Source organism: Cannabis sativa, chromosome X (assembly GCF_029168945.1).
Source record: "Cannabis sativa cultivar Pink pepper isolate KNU-18-1 chromosome X, ASM2916894v1, whole genome shotgun sequence".
Lineage (NCBI taxonomy): Eukaryota > Viridiplantae > Streptophyta > Magnoliopsida > Rosales > Cannabaceae > Cannabis > Cannabis sativa.
In genome coordinates, this window is record NC_083610.1 from 4672992 (window position 1) to 4696604 (window position 23613).

The 23613-nt window shown below is 31.9% G+C and overlaps 2 protein-coding genes across 2 annotated transcripts; both read right to left on the reverse strand.

Moving 5' to 3' along the window:
- Positions 1-8095: 8095 nt before the first annotated feature.
- LOC115705991 (pentatricopeptide repeat-containing protein At4g33170) lies at positions 8096-11979 on the reverse strand. The gene is made up of 2 exons (XM_030633488.2): positions 11386-11979; positions 8096-11231 (listed from the first exon to the last, which is right to left on the reverse strand). The coding sequence occupies exon 2, from the start codon at positions 11169-11171 to the stop codon at positions 8559-8561; it is 2613 nt and encodes an 870-aa protein (XP_030489348.2). The 5' UTR covers positions 11172-11231; positions 11386-11979; the 3' UTR covers positions 8096-8558.
- Positions 11980-12587: 608 nt separating this feature from the next.
- LOC115717958 (pentatricopeptide repeat-containing protein At4g33170) lies at positions 12588-23025 on the reverse strand. The gene is made up of 7 exons (XM_061105761.1): positions 22694-23025; positions 21153-21998; positions 20155-20605; positions 19999-20069; positions 19776-19900; positions 19023-19316; positions 12588-15756 (listed from the first exon to the last, which is right to left on the reverse strand). The coding sequence occupies exons 2-7, from the start codon at positions 21909-21911 to the stop codon at positions 12687-12689; spliced, it is 4770 nt and encodes a 1589-aa protein (XP_060961744.1). The 5' UTR covers positions 21912-21998; positions 22694-23025; the 3' UTR covers positions 12588-12686.
- Between the last annotated feature and the right edge of the window lie 588 nt (positions 23026-23613).

Consider the following 23613-nt stretch of genomic DNA (forward strand, 5'->3'; position numbering starts at 1 on the left):
TTTGAATATAAAATGGAACAAATTTGAAAATATCTTGTTTAATTTGTTTCAGAAGAATCTAAAAAATCAACTTAAATATCTTTCAAATCAGATTTAATTAAATTCAAAATTAAGTTGTAACCACTTAATTTTGTAGATATTTTAAGTTAATATTCAAAAAGATATTAACCTAAAAATATCTAAAATATTCCATTTTAAGTTAATATTTGAAAAATATCAACTTAAAAATATCTAAAGAATCTTAATAATCAATTCCTAAAATTCCTCAACTTATTTTTGAAATTTTGAATTCAAAAGATATTCAGATTTAAGTTGGTTAGTTATGGATAACTAAATATCAACTTAAATAGGAATATTTAATGAAAAATTTAAAATAAGTTCCAGAAAGAATCTAGATGGTTATAATTCTATATTTAATTAAATACAAGAAAATACATATAGTTTAGCTTAGAATATAAAATTCTTTAAACTATGATTTTCTAAATTAATTTCAAAACAAATGAAATTAATTATGTTGCTAATTCAATTTTAATTAGGTTAAACTAGTTTAATTAACCTAGTACAGTCATTCAAATCAGGAAAATGGGCCTTCACAATTGGGGTAGTTTGTGTGAGGGGGTGCTGGGTTCAGTATGTCGTACCCACTTCTATGGCTCCCAACTCTCACACAAGGCCCAAAAGAGAGGAATTTAACCTTAATAAGAACAACTCTTATTAATTGAATAGGCCCAAAAACTAAATGGGCCTAAATAAATCTATCAAGAACTATGATAATTTATTTTAGCAACATTAACCTATATGCATCTATAATAAAATTAAACACATAGGCTCACACAAGCACACTTTGGATGGGTCCTATCATGTTGCTAGGTCATACACAGATGAAAGAAGATTGTAAATTATACCTGTTACAAATTATTATCTTGACCAAGGGAGCCATCAGATCATTAGATCTGGCAAAAAGGTAACCATGGCTATTTGCAATCAAGTAATAATAGATTTTGAAAACTTACACATAAGTTAAAACACATACTCCTGCAACAGGGTTAGCTGGATAGTTGGAAGTAGGATTTATTTAATTTTAAATAAATAATTTCGAATAAATTAAAAAATATTTTAATATTCGAAAAATAATTTAAAAAAAAAATTAATTTCGGAAATTAAAATTAAATTTCGAAAAAAAATTTAAAAATTAAACCTACTTTTATCTTATATCTATTTAAATTACATGATTATAAATATCTTATTTTAAATTTAAATAAGGTCAAAATATCTAAAAAGATTTTTTAAAAAAAAAACTTAAAAGATAAGATATTTTTAAATATCTTAAAAGATAAGATATTTTAAAATATCTTAAAAGATTTTATAAATATCTTAAGAGATATTTTTAAAATATCTTAAAAGATATTTTTAAAATATCTTAAAAGATATTATAAATATCTTATAAAACCTGACCTTAAATTTAAAAAAAATATAATCAAATTTAAAAATAAGATAGATTTTTAAGCAAAAAGATAAATACTAATTCTATTCAAATTCAAATTACACTAATATCTTGAATTAATTAAAAAAAAATTAAATTAATTCAAAATGATAATTAGAATTGAATTAGGAATAGTAATAGTATATATACAAAACCATACAAAAAATTGGAAGTTAATTGAAAAAGTATGAAAAATTGAAGAAAAAAGAAAAAATTCGAAACTGTACGGACAGTTCTGCGATCGCAGAAAAATATCAGCACAACCCCGATTTTGTCAAATCTTCAAAAAATCATAACTAATTCAAATAAAATCCAAATTGAGTTCTGTAAAAGGCTAACTTGCTTAATTTTTTCCATACTATCCAATAAAAATAATTCCAGAAACGAAATCACAATTATTTTTCACGAAAATTTCACAAACATCAATCATTCATCAAATAACACTCAATACAACATGATACCATCCAAAGAACATACAAACAATCGTTTTAAAGTCCAAATTTCATGTAAGTAAATCAATTACCATGGCTCTGAGGCCAGTTGTTGGATATTATTTTACCAGGATCTTAGATCTACTCACAAGTATGTTTATTAACATCCTAAATATGAACTTTCTAAAACGATAAATTAAACACATATAAAGTTTAAGAAACCTTACATTGGGTGCAGCGGAATTAAATGACTCCTTCCGTTCAGATCTCTAACCCTTGATTCCTTTCTGTAGCAGAGTATTATCAAGATCTGAACCTGGATCTTCTTCTCTGAATCCTTGATGCTGAATCTCCTTTGCTGATGATCTTTCTTCACGATCTTCCTCACTATGATTGAGGTATTGCTTGATGTGTGTGGGCACTACTCTAATCACTAAGAGAGGTTCGAAATATAGAGGAAGAATAGAGAGAGAGAGTGGCGGCTAGAGAAGAGAGTGAAGGCTCAGGTTTTTCTGATTCAGAAAGTGTAATTTTCCTGAAGCCTTCACTATCTATTTATAGCATTCCACTAGGGTTAGATTTGAATTATATGGCATTAAAATAATGAAAAAATTAATTTAAAATACCTATAAAGGTGGCCGGCCATGGCTTAGGTGGACTGGGCCTTGATTTTTGCAATTTTGCAATTTTAACACCTTTTGTATCTGATTTTCTCAAAAATGCCAATTTCCTAATTCAATCATTTAAATGCCAATTCTAACTATTTAATAATTATAAATAATTATTAAATAATATTGTCATTTATCATATTTATTAATTGAACCATACAAAGTATCATAATTAACAAATATGCCCCTATTAACTCTTTCTTTACAATTTCGCCCTTACTTAGTGAAAATTTCACAAATAGACATAGTCTAATTCGTGAATTATAATTGATTAATCAAAACTAATTACATGAGTCTTACAAACAATATTATCTCAACTAGTGGGGGGACCATGGGTCTATATAACCGAGCTTCCAATAAGTAGATCAAGAATTTAGTACTAAAATTCACTAGCTTATTAATTCTTCGTTGAATCCACGCATAGAACTTAAAATTGCACTCTCAGTATATAGAATGTTCTATATGTTCCACCATATAGACACATCATTAGTTATCCATTGTTATAATCCTAATGTGATCAATGATCCTCTATATGAATGATCTACACAGTAAAGGGATTAAATTACCGTAACACCCTACTATGTATTTTATCCTTAAAACACTTGACCCCGTATAAATGATATTTCAGCTTGTGTGAAATGAGATCTCCACCATTTATTTTCGTTTGGTCAAGCTCGAAGGAAATCATCCTTTGCTTACTATTCACCAGGTAGAAGCTATAGATTCCATGTTTATGCTAGCGCTCCCACTCAATTGCACTACCGTGTTCCCAAAAAGTATGTATCACCCTGACCTAAAAGTAGGCTTAACTAACAATTCAAAGGAACACGAATAGCCTTTCAAGATTGAGCCTAATTATAACAGGATTAAGATCATTTGATCTAGGATCAACTTGGCGATATTGACTTGAATAGATTTTACGGTAAGTTTAATTAAATCTAAGTCAAAGTTCAATATCGGTCCCTTCCGATGCATACTCCATGCATCCAACCTGAGCTTTACTTTAACCAATGTTCTGGAAAGAACATAGTATTTCTCCAAATACAAGTAAACTCTTGTTGTAGATTATCATATCAGTAAAACCCTGTGTCTGATAAATCTAGGAAACTTTATTCACATAGTCATGTTTACTTTCCAATGTGATGACAGCACAATAAACATGATCAAGTATGTGAAAAGGGTTTAAGATGAATTTATAAATCAATTAGACAAGCAATTGATAAAGTGAGCCAAAACATACACAAATGAATGAAATATACTTTTGTTTCTTTATTGATGTTGAATAAAATAGATTACATTGAAATGGAGTTTTATTTAGGGCATAAAACCTAACAATATTATTATTAGTACAACTAAGTATTGGATTTCATAAAGTATAATTTAATAATATTTAAAAATTATCACTAACTAATGATAAAACGTTATATATATAAATAGTGTTAGTTGATAATCAAGTAATAGCAATGCTTTATAATCTATTTGAAAAAATTTAATATAATTATTTTTTTATGATCAAGTGGTTATAAATAATTACAACACATTCAATTTTTTTTTTAAAATAAAAAATGGCTAAAAGGAGGTTTGTATGCTATAAGATTACTCTAAATATTTTAATCACAATAAAAAAAGATTACTCTAAACGTTTTAATAATAATAATAAAAAAATATTAGAGTATTAGAAAAATGCTAAAAGGTTGGTGCTTAACATTTTTTTATGTGTCATATTATTATTGGTGCAATTATGTATCGAGTCTCATATAATTTAATTTAATAATTTTAAGGAATATCGTTAGTCAATTACAAAAGCGCCACCTATAAATAGTGTTAGGCACTGGTGGCCAATAAAAATACTTATTTTATTAATGGAAATGGAATAATTCTATAAAATAATAACAAAAAGATTAATTTACAGTGTAAATAGTAAATACATATGTTTAATTCCCGATTATAGATAAATATCTAAGTTTAATTTTTGACGGTAATAATACCTAACTTATATTTTTAAAATTTTTGTAAGTGTCTGACTATTAAGTATCAAGTCATCATCCACATGTTATTTTTGTTAGTATATTTAAATTAATTTTAAATAAAAGATAAAAATTTAATAACTTAGACTAATCAAAAATTATTACACAATACTTAATATTTAATGGTCAGGTACTTATAGAAGTTCCACAAATATAACTTTTTTATTGTCAAATTTTAAAGTTATATATTGAATTAAATATAAATATTTATGCTATTAATTATTTAAGAAATAATAATGAAAGAAAGAAAAAAAGAATTAAAAGTGAAGTAAACTGAGTCAAAGGCTTTTTGGATTGTCAGTCCAATCAGTTCACGGACTTTTCATTTTGGTTAACTAATTGCAATAAATATTTAAAGCCAAAACTACATTTTAATGATATAATATGTTATTTTGAAAGGTTTTAATGATTTAAATTTAGATAAGTATTTTTAGGAACAAAATTTTTTCTAAGAAAAACTTTGTGAGTCCTTTTCCATACAATGTGGTATTATAGAATTGTATGAGTTTTATGCTCTCAAGTTGTAAATGATGTATTTTTTTATTTGTTTCAGTATTTAAAAGAAAAATATTTACTCTAATTATTGTTTTAATGAACTTGAATTTTTGGTCAAAATAATAAATTGAGTAAGTAAATTTAAGTGTATAATTAAAAATGGTGTGGTGTACTTTATAACAAATTCATGTTAAAAATAAATATACATTATATTAAAAGTAATTTACAGCATAAATATTTAAATTTAATTTTCATTTATAAATAAATATCTAAGTTTAATTTTTTGCAGCAATAATACATAAGTTATATTTTTGAAATTATGTAGATACCTGATTATTAAGTGTTAAGTAAATTGCCGCGTGACAATCTCTGATTGGTCTAAATCATGAATTTTTATTTTTTTTAAAAAAATTTAAATATACCAATAAAAAAATAATATGTGGATAATAACTTGACAATTGACATTTAACGGTCAGGTACTTACAAAATTTCAAAAATTTAACTTAGGTATTATTACTGTCAAAAATTAAACTTAGATATTTATTTGCAATAGAAAATTAAACTTAAGTATTTATACCGCAAATTACTTTTATATTAACACTAATTTTGATGAATAAAAAATATGTAATTTGATCTTTAAGTGTTCATTGGATCACATCCAATGTTTTTAGGCCTATCCAGATCTGATCTAATTATATATTGGATGTTAGATTTTACCATCCGTTCCGATCCAATTAATTTCAGTCATCCAATCGATCCAACATCCATTGAATGTTGGATTGGATCGGTTCTATCTGTTGGATGTATTTCATATATATTTATTGGTTTAATTTAGGTTTATTCAATATTTTAGACCTAGTATTTTTTGGATCGGATTGGATCCATCCAATATTTTAAGTCCAGTATGTATTAGATTGAATTGGATCCATCCAATCTAAAAAAAAGGAGTAAAAATTTTAATGTTAATTTTTATATATACATATATATTTTACGTATAATCATATAAAATCTAATTACTCATCCAAACTAAATGAAAATACTAATTAGTTCGATTGGATGTTGGATGTATTGGATTTTTGGACACCCCATCCAACATTCGATCCGATCCAATTGGATATTCAAAAATAACATCCAATCTAATCCGATCATAATTAGATATTCGATATTTGGCGGTCGATTGTCATTGTATTGGATGATTTATGCACACCCCTAATAGTAGATAGAGAGATCATTAGTATTTTTCGGGTGTATTTAATTAGGGGTGGTGGTCTCATATTTTATTCTAAGTGTAAACAGTGACGGACCCAGGATTTTTACTTTGTGGGGGCTTATTTATCATAAAAAAATATTTATAACTACATTATAATCACTCTTATTAAATTTATCTAATTTTATGGGGGCTATTCTACTATTTTGGTTTATAATTATTAAATTGAAAAATTTAAATTTAATTTTTTAAAAGGCAATATTTTTGTTAGTGGAGGCTATAGCCCCCACATTATTGTGAATGGGTCCGTCCCTGAGTGTAAACATAAATTCCTAATTTTAAAATGTCCAATTTTGTCCATTTTTAAATAACTGATTCAAAGGATACCTTCATACACTTCACAACACAACATGTTCAAACATTTAATGGAATAAAGGTAAATATTACACATTTTTCAACATTATTTATTTATGGGTAAATACTATTTTGGACCCTCTGTTTTGCAAAAGTTACCGATTGGACCCTGTATTTTGTTAAATGACAAAATGGACTTTGATTTTCCAAAATAGTAAAAATAGGAGTCTGAGCTTAATTTTTGACAACTTTTTTTAATATAATCAACTTGAAAACAATTCCTAATACGAACAGTTTCAGAAAATGTAAACAATTTTGTCATAATACTTTCAAGTCAGATTATAATTAAATTTTATTTTGACAAAAAATTAATTCAGGATCCTATTTGTACTATTTTAGAAGGGAAATTTGATTTTCTATACTTAGAAAATCAAAAAAAATTTTCCCTAAACCAAAAATTTAAAACCTAAAAAAACTATTCCTTTTTTTTCAAAACCCCAAAAATACCCCCCTCACAATATTCTCTCTCTCTGCATCATCTCTCTCTCCCTCTATCTCACCCCAACCGCCCACCCTCACCCGAACCACCCTCACCCACCCACGTCAACCCCAACGCCGATCACCACCCTCACCCCCGTCGACCACGACCCCAACCCCTCCGACCCCAACCCCAACCCGAAAGAGCAACCCCGCCTGCGAAACTTTTTTTTTTTTCCCTGCGATTTGAGAGAGGGAAGAAGACAGAGGTCCGATGGTCGGACCTTGGGGGTCCGATGGGTCCGACCATCGGACCCATCGGACCCCAAGGTCCGACCGTCTTTTAAATTTTTTTTTTTTCTGCGATTTTGGAGAGAGAGGAAGAAAGAGGTCAGACGGTCGGACCTTCGGGTCCGATGGGTCCGACCATCGGACCCATCGGACCCGAAGCTTTAATTTTTTTTTTCCTGCGATTTGAGAGAGAGGGGAAGAGAGAGGTCCGATGGTCGGACCTTGGGGTCCGATGGGTCCGATTGGTCGGACCCCATCGGACCCCATGGTCCGACCATCGGACCAGGGGTGTGGGATTCTTGGGACCGGCTAGATAGAGAGAGAAAGAGAGATAGTTTTAGTTTGGGGGTATTTTTGGGGTTTTGAAAAAAAAAGGTATAGTTTTTTTAGGGTTTAAATTATTGGTTTAGAAATCAAATTTTTTGATTTTCTAAGTATAGAAAATCAAATTTCCCTTTTAGAAAATACAGGGTCCATTTTGTCATTTAACAAAATAGAGGGTCCAATTAATAACTTTTGCAAAACACAGGATCCAAAATGGTATTTACTCTTTATTTATTTATTTTACAAAATTTATTGAAAAATGTACATTCAAACAGTTTAAAAGGAATAATGGTTTTGGCTTTGGCATGGTGGTTTCAAATGATTTTTTGGATTGAAGGTCATACTTCATTCTTTCAAGGTCAAATGAAGTTGGAGTTAGCTAAAATAATGGGGAATCAAGAAGCACTTTCTTTATCAAAGATCATCAATGGCAGGTGTCTCTTGAAACTAATTGTCTCTTGGTTGTGCAAACCTTGCGAAATAATTTTTGATATGATTTCTTTATTTGGGCTTGCTATTAATGATTGTAAGTATTTGTTAAATCTTTTAAGAAATATTTCTATTATTTTTGTTAAGCGAGCAACTAATAGAATGACTCGTAACCTTGTTAGGGCTGCTATATTATACTTTAATTGTCGTTTTAGTTAGGAATCTTTTCCTACTAATTTACTACTATTTTTAGTAGCGTAATAAAGCTAAATTTTCTTTTTAAAAAAAGAAAAAGAAAATTAAACAACCTGAGTACCAAGGTAGTTTCAAAGATAGCATTATTCAAATGATCACTTTGTATCTTAACAAACATTAGTACATTTCATGTTTTTCATGAAATTCCTTCACAATTATCCAACTATAACCTGAATCCTTCTTCACATTTTTTCTCTTCATCATTTTTCGAGTATTACTCACTTCATCCCAACAATTTGAAGCAGCACACATGTTAGATAAAAGAACATATGAAGCAGAATCAGATGGCTCTAAGGCCAAGAGCCGCTTCACCACTCGTCTTCCAGTTTCAATGTCCCCTTCAATTCTACAAGCGCCAAGTAGGGTTCGATAAATTGATGTTGAAGCTTTACTAGGCATTGATGCGATCAATTTTTCTGCCTCTCTTACATGTCCAAATCGAGCGAGGGCATCAACTAGATAAGCATAATGCTCAACATCGGGCTCAATGCCATAATCTTTATGCATTGAAGCGAAATATCTATAAGCTTCTGAAATTAAACCAGAATGGCTACATGCGAAAAGCACCCCAAGAAATGTAACTTTATCAGGCTCAATATGATTATCAACCATACATTTGAAAAGGTTAAGAGCTTTTTCAACATCTCCATGTTGAGCTAAGCCAACCAACAAAGCATTCCACAAGGTGACATCTTTAACATCCATTTTTTTGAACAAGCAATAGGCATCTTCTATACTCCCACACTTGGCATACATGTCAACTAATGATGTCCCAACAAAAGGGTCAAAGGCATAATCCAACTTTATCACATTTGCATGAATTTGTCTTCCTAGTTCCAATGTTGTTATGCTCGAACACACTTTGACTAGGGTAGCAAAAGCGTATTCATCAGGTTGGACACCGAACTCTCTCATCTGATGATAAATTGAAAGAGCGCGATCCACATGACCATTTTCAACGCATCCAGATATCATTGTTGTCCACGCAACATCATCAGGGACAGAGATTTCAAAAAACACGATATTAGCGTTTACCATGTCTCCACATTTTACATACATATCTAGGATTCCACTACCGACACACAAATCTACACCAAACCCTACTTTAGTAACATGACCGTGAATTTGCTTGCCTTGTTCCAATGCTACCAAGGAACCAGAAGCTTTGGTAGCAGTTGCTAAAGTAATCTCATCTACCCTTTCTCCAATTTTATGCATGAGACTCAAAAGTTCCAATGCTTTGTGACTCTTATTACAAATTATGTAACCAAACATCATGGCATTCCATGAAACCAAGTCAAATTCAACTTGTTTGTGTAGAACAACCTCTGCCTCTTCTATCTTTCCACATCTAGAATAAACATCAACAAGTGCTGTTGAAACAAATCTATCAGCTACTTTACCAAGTTTAACTGCATGAACATGTACCTGTCTAGCAAGGGATAACCCTTCTTTAAGAGAAGAGCAAGCCCTTAAAACACTTGCTAGTGTAAATTGATCAGGTACTACACCGAAATCCAGTAAATCTTTAAATAGGCTCATAGATTCCTCCTCTAAACCACTTCGAGTACAACTCGAAATCATCGAGTTCCAAGAAATTAAGTCCAAATCTTTCATGTATTTGAACACTTTCCGAGCAAAATAAACCGAACCTAACTTCGAATACATATTGATTAGACTATTTGCAATAGAAAGTTCAGAATCAAAACCTGATTTCACAATAATACAGTGAATCTGTTTTCCTAACTCTAGATCATGTGTACCTGAGATTGTACTTAACATAACTACTAAAGTAACAACATCATACTTCACCTTTGATCTAATCATATTGATAAAACAATTAATAGCAAGCCATTTTTCACCCACTTGAAGATACTTCGAAAGTGTCTTGTTCCACATGTATGCATCTGAATCATCTTTATACAAAGATAATTTAGTTGAATATGCTTGAACCTGCTGTAGATACCTACTACTGCACTTATCAAATCCAAGTTTGTTAATCCCAGAAATAACACAACACATAGTAACATCATTAGGGTGTAACCCACTTCGATGAAACTCGGTGAAGAGATAAAGTACTTCTTCTTCAAGACCCATGTCCAAGTACACCTTGAGCATTACATTCCACAACACAACATCCTTTTCGGGCATGGAATCAAACAAAGCACGAGCCTCGCTAATCCTCCTGAATTTCGAATAAATATTGACAAGAGCACCAGAAACAAACGTATCCTGTTCAAGGCAAATTTTAATAGCATAGCCATGAACAGTCTCAGAAGCCCAAACATATCCCGAGAGTAAACAAAGCTTAAGCATCGGTGCCAAACTAAATGGACTAGTTGATATGAAAGACTCACGAAGATTACGAAAAACACTAAAACCCTCTTGAATATTCTCGAATTTAGATTCAGCAGATCGAGATATGGCAGCTAGAATGGAGTTCCAAGTCACAAGGTCTCTATAGTTAGTTCTATTGAACAAGTGGCGCGCATATACGAGAGAACCACATTTAGAGTACATGGTAATAAGATTGTTGGTCAGAAAACGATCTGGAATTTCCCCTGTTCTTATGATTTTAGCATGAGCACACTTGCCAAGTGATAAGTCAGCAGTGGCAGCAGCAGAGCCGAGAATAGAGAACCATGGCGAAGAAGAAGACGAGAAAGGGAGAGACTGAGATGTGAGAACATAAAGAGAAATTCTACAGAATGGCTGTGATTGGAATTGCATTTCTACTGAGCATTCTTCGGTTTTTCCCTCCAAAAAATCAACAGCTACCTTCACAGGAGCCTTAATACAATGGTAACATTAGTTATGTCATTTCTTTTCAAATAAATATGTATATATATATATAGACGATCAACACAGCTATATCACAAACCTCACAACCTATCTTACTACAGAAAGAACAAACAAAATTGACTAAGTTCAAATCAAAACTTACCCAATAGCAGTTGATGGATACACTAGTACTGGATCAATTTAGTCCTCCAAAATAATAATCTGAGAGAACTAAAATAGCAAATTACAGAGACATAGAAAGAGAAAGATTAAGATATGTGTCAATTAATAACAAATTTTCTAATATACACCTCTTACCCTTCAATTATTAACATTGATTAATAAAATATGTGCAAGGAGACTATAGTCCACCAAATATTGTGGTAGAGAAAAATATATGATTATAGGCCACAAAGTCAATATCTTGAACTCTTGAAAATCATGTCACCTTAGACAGATCGTTATCTAGTCAGTTTCTGTATTAGGCTCATGTTAATTTATATATAAATATATATATATATATATATATTTATAGGTAATACCCATTAAGAAATGTTATATATATTTATATTATAACCACCAATTATCAAACAGGGGGAGAAATAAGAGAAAAGAGAAAATCAAACAACCAACCAATGAGTGTAAAGTAGGCATCATCACAAGGGACAGTCAAAATTGACTAGAAATATGTGACTTAGTCTTATGGGAACCACAAAGTGGGACCAAAACAGCATTATGAATTTATGATAGATACACTAACTAAAAAACAAGGGTTAATACTATTTTAAAATATAGGCATCTCATTGATATCAAAGAGAACATTTCAAGGTTCCAAACTCTTCAAACAGTTTGGTATCTCCCCAAGTAGTTATGAGTGTATATATACTCAGCCACTAACTAAAAAAATAAGGGTTAATACCATTTTAGACTTTATGTTTTGCAACATTATCGACTGAACCTTTTGTTTTGTTAAATGACAAAAAAGATCTTGCATTTTCCAAAACGGTACAAATAATAGCCTGAACTCAATTTTAGATAATATTTTTTTTAATATAATCAACTTAAAGACAATTCCTAACACGAATAGATGCAGAAAACATAACTATTTTTGTCACAACACTTCTAGATTGAGTAATTATTAAGTTTTATTTTGACAAAAAATCAGTTGAAGATACTATTTTTGAAAATATGGAATCCAATTCATCATTCAACAAAATAGATGGTCTAAGCAAAACACAAAGTCAAAAATAGTATTTACCTAAAGAAAAACAATAACAGTACTCTAACTAACTAACTAACAAAACAACTGATCCTATAGGAACTAAGCTGAACTAACTTGTAACCTGAATTAGAATTAAACAAATATAGGTATAAATTGGTATATATTTTGGTATTAGATACTGTTAAAAAAAATTATTATTGAAAAAATCTCAAAAGAACAAACAAAACTTCATCAAATGGCTTTTACCAGTAATCACCACAGGAGCAGATTCCATTCCTAAAACGATGGAACCGATTTGCATCTCTCAATACAATTTCTCGTTGAGAAACCTTTGAAATATGTTTGATAGCATTATGGCAATCTCCACAGACTCTAAGATTTTTAATCACTGTTATGGTGGTTGAAGGAGGACACCTTAGGAGTCCATAAGCAATTGCTAGCTTCTCACTATGGTAATACAAAGCTCGCTCTTTTTCCTCTTCTTCCACATCAACCAACACGAAATCCGTATCGGGGACATACCCTTCTTCTCGAATTCTTCTGATTAAGTCCTCAACCTTGTCATAAATCAAATCACTTTCAGGATGGGATTTATCATCAACCACAAACAAATGCATCTTGTTCTTCACATCAATCCAGCTGAAACCCGGGTCCTTTTTCACATTTTTACTCTTCATCTGTTTTCGAGCATTACTAGCCTCATCCCAACGATTTGTAGCTGCATACATGTTAGATAGAAGAACATACGCAGCTGAATCAGATGGCTCCAAAACCAAGAGCTGTTCTGCCACTCGTTTTCCAGTTTCAGTGTCCCCTTGAACTCTACAAGCACCGAGCAGGGCTCTGTACATTGATGCTGAAGCTTTAAAAGGCATTGATGAGATCAGATTTTCTGCCTCTCTTACACGTCCAGATCGGCCAAGGGCATCAACAAGACAAGCATAATGCTCAATCTCTGGCTCGATGCCATAATCTTTATGCATTGAAGAGAAATATCCATAAGCTTCTGAAATTAAACCAGAATGGCTACAAGCTGAAAGCACCCCAACAAATGTAACTCTATCGGGTTCGATATTATTACCAACCATACATTTGAAAAGATTAAGAGCTTCTTTGGCATCTCCATGTTGAGCTAAACCAACTAACAAAGCATTCCACAAGGCGACATTTTTAACGTCCATCCTTTTGAACAAGCAATAAGCACTTTCTATATTCCCGCACTTGGCATACATGTCAACTAACGATGTCCCAACAAAAGGATCGGAAGCACAATCCAACTTTATCACATTAGCATGAATTTGTCTCCCTTGTTCCAATGCTGTAAGGCATGAGCTAGCTTTGACTAAGGTAGCAAAGGTATATTCATCAGGTTGGATTCCGGCCAGCCTCATCTGATGATATATAGAAAGAGCACGATCCTCATCGCCATTTTCAACACATCCCGATATCATTGTTGTCCAAGCAACATCATCAGGTGTAGGGATATCAGCAAACACTGTGTTAGCACTTACCATATCTCCACATTTTATATACATATCTAAGATCCCACTAATGACACACAAATCCCCATCAAACCCTGTTTTTGAAACATGGCCATGAATTTGCTTGCCTTGTTCCAGTGCTACCAAGGAACCGGAAGCTTTCGTGGCAGCAGCTAAAGTAATCTCATCAGCCCTCTCTCCAAGTTTATGCATAAGACTCAAAAGTTCCAATGCTTTGTGACTCTTATTACCAATGATGTACCCGAACATCATGGCGTTCCAAGAAGCCAAGTCAAATTCAACTTTCTTGTGTAAAACAACCTCAGCATCTTCCATCTTTCCACTTCTTGAATAAACATCAATAAGTGCTGTTGAAACAAATTTATCAGCTATTTTACCAAGCTTAACTACATGAACATGTACCTGTCTAGCAATGGGTAACCCTTCTTTAAGTGAAGAACAAGCCCTCAAAACACTTGCTAGCGTAAATTGATCGGGTACTACACCAGTATCCAATAAATCTCTAAATAGGTTCACAGATTCCTCCTCTAAACCACTCTGACTACAACTCGAAATCATTGAGTTCCAAGAAATCAAGTCCAACTCTTCCATGTATTTAAACACTTTTCGAGCAAAATAAGCAGAACCTAACTTTGAATACATATTGATTAGACTATTAGCAATAGAAACTTCAGAATCAAAACCTGATTTCACAGCAACACAATGAATCTGTTTCCCCAACTCCAAATCATGTGTACCCAAAACTGCACTTAAGATAACTACTAAAGTAACAACATCAAACTTCACCATTGATCTAATCATATTAACAAAGCAACTAATAGCAAGCCTTTTCTCACCAACTTGAAGATATTCAGAGAGTGTCTTGTTCCATACATACACATCCGAATCATCTCTATACAAAGATAATTTAGTTGAGTAAGCTTGAACCTGGTCCAAGTACCTACCACATTTATCAGAACCAAGTTTGTTAATCCCAGAAATAACACAACGCATAGTAACATCATCAGGTCGTAACCCACTCTGATGAAACTCATTAAAGAGATAAACTACTTCTTTTTCAAGACCCATTTCCAAGTACACCTTAAGCATTACATTCCACAACACAACATCTCTTTCAGGCATCAAATCAAACAAACCGCGAGCCTCTTTAATTCTCCCGAATTTCGAATAAATATTGACAAGAGCACCAGAAACAAACACATCCCATTCAAGTCCAATCTTAACAGCATAACAATGAACAGCCTCAGAAGCCCAAACATAACCAGATAATAAACAAAGCTTAAGCAATGGTGCCAAAGTAAGTCTACTAGTTGATACAAAATACTCACGAAGATTACGAAAAACATCAAAACCCTCTTGAATATTCTCAATTTTAGAGTCAGCAGATTGAGCAATGGCAGCTAAAATAGAGTTCCAAGTAACAAGGTCTCTGTCAGGACTTTTATCGAACAGGTATCGTGCATATAAAAGAGACCCACATTTAGAGTACATTGTAATGAGATTGTTCGTCAGAAAACGATCTGGGTCTTGCCCAGTTCTTATGATAAGAGCGTGAGCTCGCTTTCCGAGTGATAAGTCGGCGGTGGCGACGGCGGAACGGAGAACAGAAAACCATGGCGAAGTGGAAGAAGAGGAGAATGGGAGAGAGTGAGAAGTGGGAGTAGAGAGGGAAGTGAAGAGAGAGCGAAGAGAGTATACAGATGGGTTTTTTATAGAGGTGATAATGGCTGCCACCGGCCTGAGGTCGGATTGGAATGGCATTTCCGGTAGAGCATTCTTCGGACGGAGGAGCTTTAATATAACGGCTATTCTTCAAAACATTAACAATAATTATGATTTTTGCCCACAAATTTTAATATGTATCAAATTATGTCTTTTAATTTTTAAAGCTGTTAAAAAACTCTCATGAACTATCGAGATTATTGGATTTAAAATTTTTGTTCAATTTTAGTAAAAAAAGTCTAACATGGATGAATGTTCACCAGACATAATTTGGTACATAGTGACATAATTTGATAAATATCAAAACTTGAGGAATATGATTTAGTACATAAGTAATCACCGAATTAGTAAAATTAAATAAAATTAAACAAAAATTCTTAAATTCAAAAATCTCAATAGTTTAGAGAAATTTTTAACGATTAGAAAAGTTCATGAACAATAATTTGGTACATGTCAAAATTTAGGAGACAAAAATCTTAATTAGCCAAATAATAATATATAAGATTTTTTTTTTTGTTTTTGTATTTAATAATTTTTTTTTGTTTTAGTGCATGTTATAGTTATTTAAAGTCTATTTAGGATTTTTATCCTTCTAAACTATGATTTATGTATTATTGTGCTCCTGAACTTTTAAACCCATTAAAAATGGTCTCTAAACTATTCATAGGGTTGTAAATTAGTCATTCTGTTAAATTTTATCACAGGTAGCAAATAAAATGATATCATGACTGCTTAATCAGTTGTCACGTTAGTGCCATGTCAACGATACGTGATTCATTAATTTTTTTTAAAAAAAATTAATTCAGTTTTACGTAATTTTCTTAATTATTAATTTAATAATTTTTTAAAAATATATAATTTTTTTTAATATTAAATTATACTCGTGGCGTTGATGTGTCAATTGACTAAGCAGTTATGTCATCATTTTATCATCACGCGTGACAAAACTTGACTGAATAACCAATTTACAATACTGTGAATAGTTTAGGGGTACAATAATGCATATGTCATAGTTCAGGGGTAAAAATCGTAAATAATCTTATTTAAAATATCTTGCAAATTTTAAAAAATTCGAAATAATTTACAATATACGAAGTAGTGTTCAAATAATCTATTTCTTACGCATGCAAGCCAACAAAATATTTGAATTCTATTTTTAGAGTGTTAAATTTTTTTAAAATTTTTTAAAATTTTATAGGATGTCTTAAATAATTATAATAACATATATGATCATGAAAAAAAATTAGACTGAAATTTTTCCAAATACCGTAAAAGATAAGGATACAAGAGTATACCTTTTTTAAGGAGGTGCACAGTAAAATTTTCCTATTTCATCTAAATGCTTGTATTTTTTTAATAAAAAATAACTTTAATTAATTAATAAATTTTTGATAACATTCTATCCAACTTTTGATTGAAATCAAATTGTGATCGTATAAGTATTTTTAAAAATAAATATTAAAAAAAAAATCACACTATAACAAGCTCTTATTTGTGGGGTTTATATACACTTTATAGCTACCAAGTCTTAATATAGTAGAGTTTTAATAATTAAATAATTAATTTAAATTAGCGAGAAGATATGTATATATATACACTCAAAATATACTGATGATGTTAACATTTATTTACAATTTTCTAACTCAACACAAATCACTAAATTTACTTATATTAAAGAAAGAGTGTCAAACCTTATCATAATAAACAGAAAGAACAATTGCAACTACACCAAGCTTCATATGAATCATATCAAATCATTACAAAGTATGGTTGTGGGAGAATGTGTATACAATTCATTTTTGGTTTAAATTAAGGGTGAAAAACTATTAATTTTTTGTATGTCTGAGGTGAATTTAAAAAGAAAATCTAAATCTATTGTAGTGTAGAGTTTTAGATGGCCCACTAAGTTCACATTCTCAACATTTTTCCATTGATATAAGTTAACTTAAGGTGCTTAAAGATATATAACATCAATTATTTAAGAAATTGTAATTTAATATAACAATTTGATATGTTTGTGATTTATGTTCTTGATCAAAATTACTTGTTAAAAAAGACTTGTCTAAAGAAAATCTCCAACAATGGTCCCAACAAAGTCATTTAATAGATTGGCACCAAAAGTTACATTAATTTTGTTAAATGATAATTTAAATATTGTATTTTTTAAATGATATAAAATAAAGGAGAAGAAATTAGGAATTGGTGCAGTAGTACGTAACAATAAAGGAGAAGTAATAGTTGTGTTTTCTAAGTCATCTTAAGATTGTTTTAGAAGTGATGAAATGGAAGCAAAGACGCTCTTCCACAGTCTTATTTAGGCTACTCAACATCAATGGCCAATAGCACTTGTGGAAACGAATGCCCAAAGAGTCTCCTCTGCTTTAAATGCTTTTCGTAGAGATTTATCATATTTTTTTGATCTCATTGATGATGTCTGCGGTCTTTTATCCTAGTTACTGTTACTCATGCTCGTAGGCAAGCTAATCAAACTGTCCATGGCTTAACAAAGTATGCTCTAGAGTTGGATCAAGATGTATCTTGGATAAGAGAAATACCTTATCCTATTTTCTCTATTATTGTAAATGAATTTTAATTTATAATAATATAAAAAATTTCTCATGGTATAAAATAAGAATAGAAACTAGTTTCAAAACAGTTATATTAAGAAAAAAAAAATGATTAAAATTGAATTAAAGTCTACTTTATACCACTTAAAAAAAAAAAAAAAAAAAAAAAAAAAAAAAAAAAAAAACTTATATTCATTGTCATCATCATCAAAGAATAGTCATTTTTTGCAGTGTGAAAATGTCCAAAAAAAAAAAAAAACTCCCTAGTTTACATTCATTTTCATACATACACACAACACAAGTTGTAAAGAAGAGGATGAAAATTTTGAAAGGTGACTTGACTATCATGTAATTAAATTCTATCAATTACATCTGCATATCAAAAAGAACAAAGAAAAAAAATATTAAGGTACAGAATTAACAAGTGAAAAAAAAAGGTTGAAAAAGCTCCAAAATAATAGGAACTCTCTAAAAACATAATGCTACTGTCAACCAGTTAAAAAAAACAAAAAGAAAAACCCTTTTAATGATACACTTGTGCTTTCCAATTTTCTCCTCCTCTTCCTTCTGTCTAAAGTTCCCATCTTTTTTTTTGTTCTTCTTCTTTCTGTTTTTTCAGTTTTTTTTTTCTCTTTTTCGATTTTCGGGTGTGAACTAATCTTCATTTAACTTCCAGTATACAGATACAAGAATGACTATGATGACAATGATTTCGTGGCCCTTTCGGTGTGTCAAAAAAACTCCTATACCTTACACTCATCCCCCCCTTTTCCTCGACTCTCATATCAAAACTCGAAGAAGCCCTGGTTGTGGCTCGGAGTAATCAAGGCCTTCTTCTTCGAGAAGGTATCTTTGTACAGCAATTGGAAGTCTGGCTGGTGTGCGGGAGCCTCTAGTGTGGTGGCCTGTTCCAACGCAGATATATACCTGCAGTCGTTGCTCGGTTGCCCTTGCAGTGCTTCTAAGGAGAGAGAGTTTCTGTTTCAGGACATGAATAGCTTCACTTACGTGTAGCCCGTGTAAATCTATCATCCTCTCGTTTCCTCTACCGTTGCCTTGCATCTCGGGAGCAACTGGGTTCCTGTTTACAATTTGGAAACACAGCAAAAGAGCAGAGCAAAATGAACCAATCAATCTACTCATTCTTTTTTTCACACAAATTATTGGAACGAACGAATGTCAAACTCGATCTCATGTTACACTCGGGGCATTATTAGAACAAACAAACCTACTTTACTTTCATTATATGCTTGTGATATGCCAGATAGACGCAGCCCGAGCAGGGGACTTGTGGTGCTTACAAAGAACCATTCTGACATCGATACAAAAAAATGAAAAAGGAGAGAGAGAGACTTGAATGAATTTAAAGGGTCGAAAGATTAATGCCCGAGAGAGGTCTAAGAGATTAAGCTAATCAATCAGCCTATAAAAAGATCTAGATGAACAGGTTGATAACAGATAACAGACGATGGTAAAAGCAAATGAATCTCATTAAAAAAACAATCAACAACAAGCGAAAGGACAGCAAATGATTACAGACCTCATCCGATATATCGATTCTTGAGCTTTTCCATGAGCTTCCTTCATTCGCATGTTGTGAAGTTGCCCTTTCACACTCAATTCCTTTGCAAGAGCCTTATTACCAACAAGGTATGCTTGGCGAGCCTGTTTCCCGAAAATATAAACACAAAAGTAACTAAACCAACAGACTAATTTATTGTAATTTCTATACAATTCTAGTCAAAGATAGTCTGCATACAAACCTGCTCAAAATATGCATTACGTAGTCGTGCATGATCACGAGCTTCCTCCCTTTGTTCGGAATACATATTTGCTGCCATCTCAACATTGTTAAACTAGATACATCTATAGGCACATAAATACAAGTAAATTTGATTGATTGACCAAAAGAACATTACCAACAGCTTCTCCAGTTTCGAGCCAAACAGGAGCAGCTCGAGCAGAACCCCGTGACTGTAACCTATCACCGTAGGTACCTCTTCCATGCCCGCTGCTGTAATTACTTGCTAAAGAATGGCCACTTCTACTTGAGCCAATAGCGGCATCTGTAGAATTATTCCGTTCGTATTTCCACCCACCAGAATCCTGGGCAGCCAATTTCCTAACAGCTGTAGCAAAATCTACACTGCCTCTCGATGGAATGGAAGAGCTGGACTTGAATAAAAGCAAGCTCTCCTTGTCAGAAGACCGATAAGGATAGCCACTTTGCTGGAATTCATCGCCAGTGTACTTTCGAGAAACGTTCTGACCATCTGTTGGATTAAGTGCAGGAAAGTCCATTGCGGTGAGATTAGGAGAAGATAAGGTCTTTGGGCTTGGATTTGGACTGAAACCATTATCAACTTGATGCTACAATTCGAACAAAGTTACATTGTCATATACCAGAGATATTCAGAACATGGAAACTACAATCAAGTCTTATCATATATGCATGTATATATACAAAATACACACACACACACCAAATACATGGCTAAGCCAAAGTTTATAGTCCTACATTATCGACGAAAAACATTCTCAGAACACAAACAGAAAAAGAAAAATAATTTAAAGCCTAAAGAAAAAATATAGATGCAAACGATATAAAATTTCTAAGCCCCCATTTCATGACGAATAGACAAAAGACCATAGTTGCATTTGAGTAAGCTCGAGACTCTATGTCGAGCCAGCTCTTCCCTGCTAAAATAAGGCATATGAGGTAGTGTTCCCCACAATTAAAATCCAAGTTCAACCAATCCTATGATTTAACTATAACCCCTAATTCTCAGATTAACAATAATGCAGGACATGGATATTATAAGATCGAAATCTAACAAACTATATTCATTTTTGTACAAGGATATTAACCAACAATTGATTGAGAAAGACAAGTCTAGCTCAGACAAATCAATCATACCTCTAACTGGATTAACATTTCAACAGTCAAGTTCAGGTCACAGCCATTGGCAAAATACACCTCTGCAAGGCTTTCAGCTGCAAAGCCGGGGAATTGTGATGCCAAAAACTCTACAGGATTGATATCATTATCTTCCACTTGTTCACCGAACATATCACTCATAAACGCGTGTTGAGAAAGGCCATCGTAAGGATTCGCATCCTGACCACCATTCCCAACAAGCTGACTATTACCATTCAAAATCTGCTTATCCCAAGGCTGAGCTGACATATTTAAATAACTCGCCGAAGAAAGATCATCACCATAGCCCAAACCGGAAAGTCTCAACTTCTCAGTAAAAGAGCCATTAGTGTGAGTCTCATTCAACTGAAATCCACCACCACTGGTAGGCGAAAACCTGCTTACTTCACTTTCATCGTGTAAAGACAAGCCAGACAAAGTAAGATTTCCAATGGTTTGGGATTCATCTTCTCCCATAACCTTAAAATCGGGGGTGATATCATCGGGGAGTTGGCGACGCCAATACTGATGAGCCTCTTCATCAGAATTATTCGACACAGATGACTCTGTTCTATCTAACACCGCCTTTCCTAAACTTCCTGACGAAGAAAACAAAGACGTTGAATTCGCTGCACTAGTGCTCCCCGAAAATGAAGACCTGAAGCCAGAAGGAACAAATTCAGCTGCATTTGGATTCAACCTTGTTATCTTACTAGCAGTGCTCTCAGTCGAATAGACTCCTTTCTTGGATAAGCTCATTCTTTACCGAAATCGAAAAATTAATAACTAAAACTAATGCTAGATAATTGAACACAACTCAAATTTTCATTCAGCTTCAACCAAATCCTGCAAAAACATAAAAATGGAAAATTAGTCTCCACTGAACAACAATTTTCCAAAACAGAACATTCAAAACTGCAAATTGGGCTCAAATGTATTCAATAACCTTATCTCAATTGCAACAAACTACCCAATAATTGAGAAATTCTTTTGAATTTAATTGAAAGTTTAAAAGAAACAAAATCCACAGTCAGATTATAAGACAAACTAATGATAACCCTTTATAGTCCAAGTCGAAATTGAGTCAAAGGTTATAAAAGCTCAATCAAAAATCACAAAAAGACAACAGCTTTAATGAGATTTACCCAATTCTGTCACACCTCAAATTATCAAGAAATGATAGAAATCCACAAAAGATAAGATAAGACATTTCAAACCCAGAATTGTAGATAAGAAAAAACAAGTCAACTCACAAAATTCTCAACGAATAACTGATATCCAAGCTTGTTAAAATGAAACCCTAAACAAGATTAACTATTATTAAACACAATCAAGCTAATAAAACCCGCAATAAATAAAGAATTAAACTTTTTTTTTCAAAAGAAATAAAAATATATAATCAACTCAAAATTAACAACAAAACAAAATTAATAGATCTAAAAACATACTCAACTCCAAGAAAGAATTCAAGAAACACAAAAAGCCCTAAAATTTAACCACAATTCCACAAAATCTTAAAGATCCAGTGAAAAATTACAAACCTTTACGAATCAAATCAAAAGGATCCATGGACTATGATTAAACCCCAATTAAGAAAAGATCAGAGGAATCTGATAAGAGAGAGAGAGAGAAGGAAGAAAATTAAAGATTGGGGCTTTATAGGGTAAATGTGATATACAAAGTCTCTCAACTATTATCTTTAGCATTTCAGGGCTTCTCTCTCCACTTTCTCTCTCTATAAATTATTTTATTTATTTATTATTATTTTTGTGAAACCCTTGTAATGGTAGCAACACCACCCACCACAAAAATATATTTTTTATTTTATACAAAAGACAGCAAACCCTTCACCACTAGATTTGACCCCTCTCTCTTCTTTCTCTCTCTAAAACTAAAAGAGAAATGTTAATATTATTCATATAATTAAGGTTAATTAGTAATTTTTTCTTTAAATTTTGACATGTACTAAATCGTACTTTTTAAATTTTTTTTTTGTTATTAAAAATTCTTCCTGAACTATTGAGATTGTTAAATTTAAGAATTTTTGTCTAATTTTAATAAAAAATTCTAACATAAATGAAAGTTCAAGGGGTATGATTTAGTACATATCAAAGTTTGAGGGACATGATTTGGTAGATATCAATGTCTGGGGAGCATGGTCTAGTACATAAACAATCACTGAAACAGTAAAATTGAATGAAATTAGACAAAAATCGTTAAATTTAACAATCTCAATAGTTCGGGGAGAATTTTTAACAGACAAAAAAGTTTAGGGGGAAAAATTACTAATTAGCCTATAATTAATATATGAAGTAATTAGCAATTTTTCCCCCCAAACTTTGACATGTACTAAATCATGCCCCCTGAACTTTTTTTGCCGTTAAAAATTCCCCCTGAACTATTGAGATTGTTAAATTTAAAGACTTTTGTCTAATTTCATTTAATTTTACTATTTAAGGTA

Excerpts from the sequence above, each read along its gene's own strand:
- LOC115705991 (XM_030633488.2), bottom strand. The coding sequence starts at position 11,171 with ATGCAATTCCAATCACAGCCATTCTGTAGAATTTCTCTTTATGTTCTC.
- LOC115717958 (XM_061105761.1), bottom strand. The coding sequence starts at position 21,911 with ATGAGCTTATCCAAGAAAGGAGTCTATTCGACTGAGAGCACTGCTAGT. Across the intron at positions 20,070-20,154 it reads CGAAACTGGAGAAGCTGTTG|CAAATATGTATTCCGAACAA; the intron begins GTAATGTTCTTT and ends TTGAGATGGCAG. Across the intron at positions 19,317-19,775 it reads GAATCGATATATCGGATGAG|GAACCCAGTTGCTCCCGAGA; the intron begins GTCTGTAATCAT and ends AATTGTAAACAG.